The 12,030-nt window shown below is 43.1% G+C and overlaps 1 protein-coding gene across 6 annotated transcripts in view; it reads right to left on the minus strand.

Moving 5' to 3' along the window:
• Positions 1-2,061: 2,061 nt before the first annotated feature.
• The window catches only part of ZNF75D (zinc finger protein 75D), a 28,132-nt gene continuing 18,163 nt past the window's right edge, over positions 2,062-12,030 (minus strand). For 2 of the 6 annotated variants that reach the window (XM_042242128.2, XM_012107287.5), the window contains 2 exons: positions 4,839-4,915; positions 2,062-2,404 (listed from right to left, as the gene is read on the minus strand). In XM_042242128.2, the coding sequence (XP_042098062.1) occupies positions 2,278-2,404; positions 4,839-4,915 (204 nt within the window). In that variant the 3' untranslated portion in view covers positions 2,062-2,277. Of the gene's footprint in view, positions 2,405-2,474; positions 3,035-3,384; positions 3,477-4,838; positions 4,916-12,030 lie in introns of those variants that run through there. The other 4 variants (XM_042242129.2, XM_042242131.2, XM_042242132.1 and 1 more) reach the window with 4 other exon arrangements.

A 12,030-nucleotide genomic window follows, 5' to 3' on the forward strand; every position in this document is an offset into this window, starting at 1 on the left:
CTAACAAGAGAGAGTTTCGGAAGTCAAGGTGGAGTGAGTGTGGAGTGAAAGACCTCAGAAATGGTGGTTTGGGGTCTTTCTGGAAGGGAGGAGCATGTCTTCGAGTCCCGCTTTTAAATTAAACTTTTCATTTTGATATTACTGTAGATTGACAGGCAGTTGAAAGAAATAGAGATGTCTCTTTCCCCTTTCCCTCATTTCCCTAGTGGTGTGAAGTGAAAATCGCTCAGTCATGTCCAACTCTTTGCAGCCTCGTGGACTGTAACCTGCCAGCCTCCACTGTCCATGGGATTCTCTAGGCAAGACTACTGGGGTGGGTAGCCATTTCCTCCTCCAGGGGATCTTCCCAACCCAGGGACTGAACCCAGGTCTCCTGCATTGTGGGCAGATTCTTTACCATCTGAGCCACCAGGGAAGCCCTGGTAGTAATAACTTGCAAAATTGCAGCACAAGGTACACCCAGAATATTGACATGAATACAGTCGGGATACAGAACAGTTAGTTCATCACTGTAAGGGCCCTCCTGCTTTTCTTTCATAGACTCACCCTCATCTTGTCCTTCCCATTCACCCCTCTCCTATCCACTCCCAAACCCCTCACCCCTGGCAACCACCAACCTGTTCTCCTTTTCTAGAAGTTTGTCATTTTAAGAATGTTTTATAAATTGAATCATAGTTTGTAACCTTTTGAGATGGCTTTTTCCCCATTCACCATGATTCTCCAGAGATTTATATAAATCCTTCTGTGTAACAATATCTGTTCCTTTTTATTGCTGAGTAGCATGCTATGGTATGTATGTATCACAGTTTGTTGAACCACTCACCCACTGAAGGACCTGGGGGTGATTTCCAGCTTTTGGCTATTACAAACAAGCTGGTATGTGTGTGTGTGCTAAGTCACTTCATTCGTGTCCAACTCTGTGACCCCATGAACTGTAGCCCACCAAGCTCCTATGTCCATGGGGATTCTCCAGGCAAGAATACTGGAGTGGGTTGCTATGCCCTTCTCCAGGGGATCTTCCCCACCCAGGGCTCAAACCCCCGTCTTTTATGTCTCCTGCATTGGCAGATGGGTTGTTTACCACTAGCATCACCTGGGAAGCCCCAAACAAGCTGGTATGAACATTTAATTGCTGAATTATTTTTATGGTTGTTGCTTTAAAATCACAGTCAGATAATTCTGACCCCTAATTCATTTTGGAGTTAGTGTTACTTGGTTGTCTTTTGTCATTCAAGTTGTGAATCTCCTGCTTCTCTGTATGAAGGGTGATTTTCCATTGTGTCCTGGACTTTTGGTGTCATGTTAGGAGACACTGGGTTCTCTGGAAGCTTGGTAGTGTAGCAGGTAGTCTCCCTGTTTGGGTTTGGAGAGCAGGCCCTGGCCTCCTACTCTGGGCTGTGGTTGTGTGGACAGCGAGATTTTCAGAGCCTTTGTGGGGCCTTTGTCTTGCTTGGTTTATTGCAGGCTACTGGGGCTTCCTTGAGTTCCTGGGGATGCTGCCTGGGGAAATGGAAGGAGTTTTCCCAGGCCAGGCCACCTTGGGATTCTAGGTGAGGGAAAGGATTCCCTCTGCTGCCTCCAGAGACAGGAATGCTTGCTATGTGGGGAGCTTCTGGAGGCAAGAGGCAGGGACCAGTGGGGCTGGGGAGTATTTCCTGGGCCTGGGCTCTTTGTGGCCTGCTTCCCTTTGCTGGTGTCTCCCAGCAGCAGAGTGTCTCTTGGGGGAGTGGGGAGGGCAGCTTCAGGCCCAGCAGAGAAGCAGTGTGCTTCCTTGGCAGTGAATGGCAGTGAATGTCTTTCCTAGGGGACAGGAGTCTTGGGTCCTTGAGTGACCTAGAACTACCCAACTATTCCCTTGATGTTTTTTTCAGATTAAAGCTGAAAGAAATCTGATATGAAGTGTGAGCTCACCATCTCCACTGTGTCTGAGAGCCCCTGCAAAGACTGTTAGAATGAATAGAATTTCCTCTACAGTGTAACCCAGGAAAATTATATCAACATAAAAACATATCAAACTAGAAGGACTGACAGGCATCTTTCATTTTAACCAGTGAAACAAGGGAGGATTTTGTTATTTTACTTTTTTTTTGCATTTTCCAAGATTATGGACAGGCATAAGCAGGTAGGTTATATGACTTTTTGGCAATGGCCAACTCCACCCTGGTGCAGCTCGTGTCAGCATCCACAGCCATTTGGACAAATCCAGATCATTTCTGTGCCTTCCCAGTTGCCTACCAAGTAAAAAACTCTTTATGTTTTTGGAAGCCAAGGTGGGTTTTAGGTATTTATCTGCCAGCCTTCTGATGATTGGTATGGGTGTGTTAGGACTGACTTTAGAGGTTCCTTTATCCATGACTGGTTGATTCCACAGACAGCTTTCAGAAGAGAGCACAGCTGAGAGGGCCTGAAAAAGATGGGAAACCCACTTAATCCAGTGGACCGAGGGACTTCTTGCCCCACACCCCTGCCACCTTCTTGCCACACACACTTGCTTTCAGCAAGTGGTCATAAGATATTGCTTTCGGGCATAGTATAATTTGAAATGTCAACCTTATCATTTCCTTCATTCTGTCATATACATGGGTCTGTGTTGAGAATCTCTGTTCTGTTCCACTGACATATTTTTGATTCTTGTTTTAGTCGCTAAATCTATAGTATAGATTTTCACATCTTGAAACAGCTCACAATCATGGCTGTTTCCACATCTTGTTTAGTTGCTCAGTTATGTCAACTCTTTGTGACCCCATGGACTGTAACCCACCAAGCTCCTCTGTCCATGGGATTCTCCAGGCAAGAATACTGGGGTGGGTTGCCATTTCCTCCTCCAGGGGATCTTTCTGACTCAGGGATCAAACACGCAAGAGGACTCTTTACCACTGAGCCACCTGCGAAGCTTTCACATAGATTCTCTTTTATTTGATTGAATAAACTGTTCATTTCATGGCAAAATCCTGTTGAGGTTCATGACTGTGCTCGCACTGAATTCAAAGATGTATTTTGGGAAGAACTGATAGGATGGCAGTAATTAATTTTCCTGTCATGCAAGAAATGGTATTTTTAGTCTTAAAACAGAAAATAAAAAGCTTTAAGCACATTTCTCTCTAGTTTTAAAAATTATATTCATGTGTGTTTTGTAGTCAGTGTGAAATGGACACATCATTTCTACTATTTCATATTTTATTGTTAGACACATATCTTCTTTTATGTATTTAACTGATATCCAATAGTTTTTATAAAATATCTGGGTGAATAACTTGTTATTCCAAAGAGACAGCCATTTAAGACAAAGGCAATTTTTCCTTATGTAAATAAATTATAGTATATCAATAGTATGATATAAAATGCAGCTACTGAAAATGGTGAAGGGGTCCTCTATGTACTGACCTGGAAAGAATATCCAAGAAATGATAGTTGAAGAAAGAAACTTGAAAAACAATATGTGTCTTAGTATCACATTTGTATTTCTTCAGAGTCATCTATATTGATAAAAGTAAATGCAAAGAATAAAATCTGAAATGTTTACAGCAAGCAAATGGCAGTTCTTCTGGGGTAGGAGTGTAAGATGGGGGAATACAGAGAAGGGGTAGAGAGATGGATTATTAGTTGATCTCTGTAGATATAATTCTTGTATTTTCTACAAGAATCTAAAAATGTGAGTCAATTCTATAAAACTATTTAAATTTAAAAAAGATTCCTGGAAGCATAAATTTGAGACACAGAGAGTGCAAATATCAAGGCAGGTTGACCCAAATTCAGCCTGTTTTCTCCAAGAAAAGAGCATTGGGGCTCAGAAGAAAGATATCAAAACCCCCAGACAAACAAACAGTGAACCAACCTGTAACTAGAGTTCAAGGCAAGGGCACAGACTTTGCCAGGGAAGACTCTCTACCAGTCTGTGGCTTTAAGAGGTTCTCATTCAGGAGAGAAAGAGAAGGTGATGATATGCATTCTCCAGTCTCAGGCTTCCATTTTATGAGGAATACATTCCTGATAAGAACAGCGGCAGCGGCAGCAGACCTCTGCTCAGGGTGTCTGTCTGCTAGGCACTTCTCCAAAGGGCTTAACATACTCTGGCTCATGTAATGTCATAATAGCTTTGGTGGGTCCATTGTCACGCCCACTTACCCAGAAGAGGGCACTGAGGTACAGGAAAATCATGTAATTGGCCCAAGGTCATACAGCTGGTATGTGGCAGAACCAGGAAGTGAACCCAGTTTGTTTGGCATAAGGGCCCCAGCCTTCTACCCCTTCAGTTTGCCTCCTCTTGATCCTTATGGAAGACAAGGAAACAATTCCCATCCCTCTATTTGTTCTGAACATGGAAAACAGTATCTTAGTGCCTTTACATGGTCCTACATGGTTGAGAGGAAACCCGGATGGCCAAGCCTTCCCTGCCACTCAAGGAAGGGGGCACATGGCCTGGGTCCCTCTTCCAGGCATCCATATCTCGGTTTCCTCAGTTGTCATGTGAGACTGAGCAGGGCAGCCAGTGTGGGGCCAAGTCACATTTCCTCATAATAGTCATTTTAGTTCCTTAAACAGTAGTACTGTAAAAAACACAAAGTCCAGTCTTCACTGTTAATAAAAACATCCTGTAGAAATCTATGTCCTACTTTGAGACAATATCCACATGGGTCACACACTTTTAACATTAACTATCTAGTTGTTCTATATCAGAGACTCACAAAGTAATACAGTGTGAGAAGTCTGACCACTCACAACTATATTTTCTACAACTTAACACCCCATTTATGTGAATTGGTGTTTAACAAAAAGCAATAATTTGAGACTCATTGCCAAGCCTGGCAATGAGATCAAGGAAGTATAGAGAATCCTACCTTGAATTGAATTGCCTTGAAGCTTTCATTGGATGATTGGATCTTGAGACCATAATTGCTGACATTACCCAGCAGACCTGTTGAAATGCAATGAACATAGGATACTTTTTGTATTTCCTCCCATGGGAGAAGTTTTAACAGAGAGATTTTGCTCAAGTCAAGGAAGAGCCAGGACTTCCCTGGCCGTCCAGTGGTTAAGCATCTGCCTTTCAATGTAGGGGACAGGGATGTGATCCCTGGTCATGGAACTAAGATGCCACATACTGCAGGGTAACTAAACCCACATGCCACAACTACTGAGCAAACGTACTCTGGAACCCACAGGCCACAACTAAACAGAAGCCCACCCACCACAGCCTGTGCTATTTTTTCTATATAGGTGTAGAATCTCTTGGACTTCTCACAGGTCTTTGATTTATGAGTGAAGACTCTTGAGAGTCCCTTGGACTACAAGGAGATCCAACCAGTCCATTCTAAAGGAGAGCAGTCCTGGGTGTTCTTTGGAAGGAATGATGCTAAAGCTGAAACGCCACTACTTTGGCCACCTCATGCGAAGAGTTGACTCATTGGAAAAGACTCTGATGCTTGGAAGGATTGGGGGCAGGAGGAGAAGGGGACGACAGAGGGTGAGATGGCTGGATGGCATCACGAACTCGATGGACATGAGTTTGAATAGGCTCTGGGAGTTGGTGATGGACAGGGAGGCCTGGCGTGCTGCAGTCCGTGGGGTTGCAAAGAGTCAGACATGACTGAGCAACTGAACTGAACTGAATTGGCTTTTGTACCCTTACAATATAGGTTCTAAATTAACTTTAGGATCTGTTCATATGCACCAATTGGCAAAGCTTCATAGCCTTAATCAGCACCAGGCTTAGGAAACACAGTTATACCTGGGGGTCTTCACTAAATTTTAAAAAGGAACCTATTACTCTTAGTTTGGAGAGAGTTACCAAACACAAAAATAGAGGACAAAAACTATACCTCACTGTAACCATCAGAATTGTTGCCTTGCATAAATTCCTCCATAGCCCATTACCCTAAAATATGCTCTGATTTAATGAAAAATAAAGTCTTTGACACAATTTGCTCTATAAAATGGAAGACCTTGAACCTTCAATCCCACATAAAATAGTTAATACAGTCCAATACAAATTAAAACAGGATGTTATGGGTTGAATTTCTGCCCCCCTCCCACCAAAATATGTGGAAATGCTGACCCTTTGTATCTGTAATTTCCTGCCAGTTGTGCACAGTCATGTGCAAATTATAAGTTAAATGTACAAGGACATAAGTGTACCTTGCCCTGGGATCATCCTCACACAGTTATCAGAATGAGCCATTATGCTGACCCAGAGCTCCTAGAATGCCAGGGCCACCTGAGGAAAGGAATGTTATAGCTTTTGTGAAGCCTCCTAATGGTCTGCCCCCAAATCCAACTGAGTACGTTGACTAGGAACCGTGCCATGAAAGGGAAGACAGAAGCAAAAGTTTCAGAGACTGATTGGTACTAGGTGTGACCCAACAATGATGACTGGAATTAATCAGTTTGATCACATTAATTCCTTTTTAAGTAAAAGTCTAAATCCATATTTAACACAAAGGAAAATATTAATGTTCCTTTGGTAAGTATAATCGAGTCTAATATTTCTTAAAATATTAGTTATAACTTAAAATTTTAGAACAAGCTTATTTAGTATTGGAGAGATGTTGTTGCAAATGAAAGCACTAACCAAATCAGTACCATTCAGTCATTACAGAATATACCTTTTGGAGTTGCTTTCCAGGCATAGTAAATATTTCATATGATCAAGTAATTAATATGCAATTAGAAGTTTCTTACCTATTACCTTTTTCTTCTCTGCCTTCTTTACAATTGGTCTTATAGTGGATTTTACAAGGCCTGGAATATGGCCCACCCAGATCTACCTGATGTTTATCTACTTAAAAGCTGCATTTTTAAAAAGACCTTAATCATCAAAGTAATTCCTTCTTTGATTATGCAAACTATTTGTGTTCATGGATTGAAAGATTTATTGATAGAATGACAATACTACACAAAGCAATCTATAAACTCAATATGATCTCTATCAACATTTCAACAGCTCTTTTGGCAGAAACAGAAAAGCCAACCCTAAAATTCCTATGGAATTGCAAGACATGCCGATAATCAGAACAACATGGAAAAGGAGGAACAATATTGGAGGACCCCCACTTTCTGATTTTTTCAAAATTTGTCATAAAGCTATTGTAATCAAATCAGTATGGTACTGGCATAAAGACAGACATATAGACAAATGAAATAAAATTGAGAGTTCAGAAACAAGCCCATACATCTACTATCAAATGATTCTTGACAAGGGTGTCAGAATCATTCAATGAGGAAAAATAGGCTCTTCAAAAAATAGTGTTGGGATAATTGTATATCCGCATGAAAAAGTTTGAAGTTGGACCCCTACCTTACAATACAACCAAAAATTAACTCAAAATGGATCAAAGACCTAAATGTTAGAGCTAAAACATAAAAATTCTGAGGAAAACATAGGTCAAATCTTCATGACCTTGTGTTTGACAATGGTTTTTAGATATAGCACCAAAATCATAAGAAATTAAAGAAAAAAATAGGACTTCATGAAAGTAAAAACTTCTGTGCAAGAAAGTGATGCATTTCTCCAGAATAGGAGAAGATATTTGCAAATCACATATAGGGTAAGGTTCAAGCATCCAGAATATATAAATAACTATTATTTATTATATATAGAATATATAAAATAACTATTACTTATAATAATATATAACAGAATATATAAATAATAAACAGAATATATAAATAACAAACTGCAAAAAAACACAACCCAATTAAAAATTGGCAAAGGGCTCAAACAGACATGTCTTCAAAGAATATATACATATGACCAACAAGCACATGAAAAGATGCTCAATTATTAGTCATTGGGGAAATCTAATCAAAACCACAATGATAGGTACAACCTCACATCCACTAGAATGACTATAATGAAAAGTAAATGGACATTAACAAGACTTGGTGAAGATGTGGAGAAATTGGAACCCTTGTACTTGGATGGTGAGAATGTAAAATGGTGCATATGCTGTGGAAAACCATTTGGAGTTTGCTCAGAAAGTTAAACATACAACTACCATGTGGCCAAGAAATTCTATTCTTAGGTATATACCTAAAAGAATTGCTTTTTTCAGTTATTTTGAGGAGCCTGCCAGCCTCCTCTGTCCATGGAATTCTCCAGGCAAAAATACTGGAGTGGGTAACTATTCCTTTCTCAAGGGGATTTTCCTGACCCAGGGATCAAACCCAGGTCTCCTTCATTGCAAGCTGATTCTTTACCATCTGAGCCACTAGGGAATCCCTATTTTGAAAAGAGGCATCCAAATATGTGTACATGAATCTTCATATGGTACTATTCACAATAGCCAAAAGATCAAAATACCCCTAATGTCCTTCAGTGAAAGAATGGATACAAAATATGCCTATCTATTCAATGGAATCTAATCCAGCTATAAAAAGAAATGAAAACTGACACACGCTACAACACTGATGGACCTCAAAAAGTGTACCTCAAAAAATGCTACAGTTTAGTAGCACTTAGTTCATTCACTATGCTGTGCATCCATGACATCCATCAACTTTGAAAACACTCTCATCAACCCAAACTCCAGCCTCCTCAGCCTCTGGAAAATTTATCTGCTTTCTGTCTCTATGGGTTTACCTCTCCTGGGTATTTAAAGTAAGTGGAATCATATGTGACCTTTGGTGCCTGATTTATTTAGCATATTGTTTTTTGAAGTTCATTAACATTATACATCGGAGAAGGCAATGGCAACCCCACTCCAGTGTTCTTGCCTGGAGAATCCCACGGACGGAGGAGCCTGGTGGGCTGCTGTCTATGGGGTCGCACAGAGTCAGACATGACTGAAGCGACTTAGCAGCAGCAGCAGCAGCAGCATATTATACATGTGTCAATGTTTCATTCTTTTTTTGGCTAGATAATTACCCATTGAATGGATATGCTACATTTTGTTTAAGAAATCAATTCCAGAAGAATTATAGATCTAAATATATAAAGTAAAATTGTAAATGAAAACATGGGAAAATATCTTCATGACCTTGGGGCAGGTGACGATTTCTTCACCAAGATTCCAAACAGCACTAATAATGAGGCCTCTTTGGCTCCTCAAACACTTTTCACTCTGGGGTGGGGTACCATGGTGAGGTCAGGGCAGGGGAGGGTGGTGGGAGGCTTGAGGAGAAGGGAAGGTGGGAATGGAATACTGTCCTTTGGGTCTCCCCAGATCAGTTTTAGGAAGAAAAAGATATGAAACTAAGGATTTGGAAATAGATTCTTTTACATATTTATTTTGGGCCACTAGGCGAACTCTTAGTTCCCTATTCAGGTATCGAATCCTCACCCCCTGCATTAGGAGTGCAGAGTCTTGACCACTGGACCACCAAGGAGGCCCCAGAAATAGATTCCTTTAAAACTATCTGTGCCCAGTCTCCCTTGGGCAGTCTTTGGGTGCCCCCCAGGCATAAGTGAACCTTGGTTTGAAGCCTGTTGGACTAAAGGACTCATCAGAGGTACTCCTCAGACAGCATCTCCAAGAAGCCTCTCTGGGCCTCGAGCACCCAGGCTTCTGCTGACTGGCAGGGGCTAGGGAACTGCAGCACCCCAACTTCTGAAGTGTGTTCTCCTTTATCAGAGGATTTTGGACCTGCCTGTGCAAGGATATTGTTGCTGTTTAGTCACTGAGCTGTGTCCGAGTCTTTGCAACCCCATGGGTTGTATCCTACCAGGCTCCTTTGTCCATGGGATTTCCCAGGCAATAATACTGGAGTGGGTTGCCATGACCTCCTCCAGGGAATCTTCCTGACCCAGGGATTGAACCTGTCTCTTATGTCTCCTCCATTGGAAGGCAGATTCTTTACCACTGAGCCACCTGGGAAGCAACAACAAAACAGACCATCGCTAAAAACGAATTCCTAGTCCCTAGTCCCATGGGAGATAGCCAAGCGATCACCTTTTGAAAGTGATGACACTTCCTGAGATGCCACTGCCAGGGTGAAGTTACTGTGATGTGTGGAGAGAGGGACCTTAGTCTCAAGGCTTGGATCTTGGGAGACTCTATTGCAATCCCCCTTCTACCTCAAAACCCTGGAAAGGAAACCATCTAAGCTTCAGTTGCCTATTCTGTAAATCCAGGGGAATGGTCTCCCTGGCTTTTCCAAGGGCCCTTCAGCCCTAATGCACTACAAGACTTGAGGAGTCAGGGACACAGCTTTAAGTAACTGCAGCAGTAATTGTGCCTAAAGGCTCAGGGGTCACAAAGACTTTCAATAATCCACAAAAGTTACCACCTAGCTTCTCAGAGAAATGCCCACATACTCAGAATTTTGAAAGTCCTTTGAACTCATCCATGGACCACAGATAAGGAAGCCTTTCTTCCCAGACTTGTCGAAGACCACTGAAGGGAAGATATATTGTTTTCATGCTGATCTACCCCACAGGGATGCCAGCTCCCAGAGGGGCCCTGGCCAGCACAATAGGCAGAAAGGCTTTGGCAAAGGAGGGGCGAGTCTTTGTACAAGGACCATTAGGAGCCTGGGCCTGGGTAGGCCTGTGTCCACTGAGCCTGAAGACCTGAGAATTTTCTCCCTTGTTGTGAATTTTCAGAAAGGTTTCACCCGTTGTGTCAGGATCTGTGGGGGTAAGGGCTGGACAAAGCAGAATATGAGCCACATAGACTGCCCCCTGCTGTTACATTTCTCTCAGCTCACATTCCTGCTTACCTGTTTTAAGAAGGGCCTTTTTTTAACTTTTGTTTTGGGGTATAGCCGATTAACAATGTTGTGATAGTTTCAGGTGCATAGCCCAGGGACTCAGCCATATGTATACACGTGTATCTATTCTCCCCCAAACTCCCCTGCCATCCAGGCTGCCACACAACATTGGGTAGAATTCCCTGTGCCCTACAGTTGGTTATCCATTTTAAACACAGCAGTGCGTACATGTCCATCCAAACCTCCCTCCTGCTGCTGTCACTTCAGTCGTGTCTGACTCTTAGCGACCCCATGGACTGCAGCCTACCAGGCTCCTCCACGCATGGGATTTTCCAGGCAAGAGTACTGGAGTGGGGTGCCATTGCCTTCTCCCCAAAACTCCCTAACTATTCCTTAAAAGCAAACAATAGACAGAGTTAAGATGGCTATTTTTCAGTCTTGGCAAGGGATTAGATGTTTCCCTTTAGGTTTACTTTTTACACACACACACAAAATGCGCAGATAGCTTGTGCCTGTACCACCTCAACTTTATGTGAGAACCTGCACTGGCTCCAGCATGGGGAATGCCCAAAAAATATGGTGCTGACACTTCAGTGAATGGGGCATAAGGTTAAGAAGAAAACCCACAATAACACCCGTTAGGGAAGCTAAGGGCCTCCCCAAGGGAGGCCTGGGGATGGCAGATATATGGGTACTACCTCGAGAGAGAACACTCTCAGCCATGAGATCTGTCACCAAACTCAAGTTCCTCTGAGGTGTCTGCAGCCCAGGGGTTGGAGTCAGTTCTTTCCTGTCACCCCCGGTCACACATCAGAGCCTAAGGATGGATGAGGGAAACCTCTCTTGGCGTTTCCTGGCTCTTTCTCTCTGCTGTTGCTAAGTCGCTTCAGTCATGTCTGACTCTGTGCACCCCCTTAAACAGCAGCCCACCAGGCTCCCCCGTCCCTGGGATTCTCCAGGCAAGAACACTGGAGTGGGTTGCCATTTCCTTCTCCATCTTTCTACTTCACCTGAAATGCCAACCCTGGGGCAGAACTGCTTCCCAGAGCTGGCCTGGCCTCCTCCCTCCCTCCTTCCCCAGGTGGTCTGGAAGATCAAGAGGTGACAGGTGCTCACCACTCCTCCTCACGTGCTCATGACTGTTGATCCTCAGGAGGATGGCCCTTCCTCCCCTTCACTTTTTCCACAGCTGCATCCCTCGCCTGGCCCATGATGGTAGGGAGGAGGAGGTGGCACAGAGGGAGGGAAGAAGGCAAAGACAGTGACAGGAATGGACGGCTTTCACAGCCACTACGTCTGACCACCCAGCCTGGGACAGGCTTTTGTAGGGAATCCCCTCATTAGGAATAGCTTCCCTCCATCCCACCCCAACAGGGTCAACAT

The sequence above is a fragment of the Ovis aries genome, chromosome X, assembly GCF_016772045.2.
Source record: "Ovis aries strain OAR_USU_Benz2616 breed Rambouillet chromosome X, ARS-UI_Ramb_v3.0, whole genome shotgun sequence".
Lineage (NCBI taxonomy): Eukaryota > Metazoa > Chordata > Mammalia > Artiodactyla > Bovidae > Ovis > Ovis aries.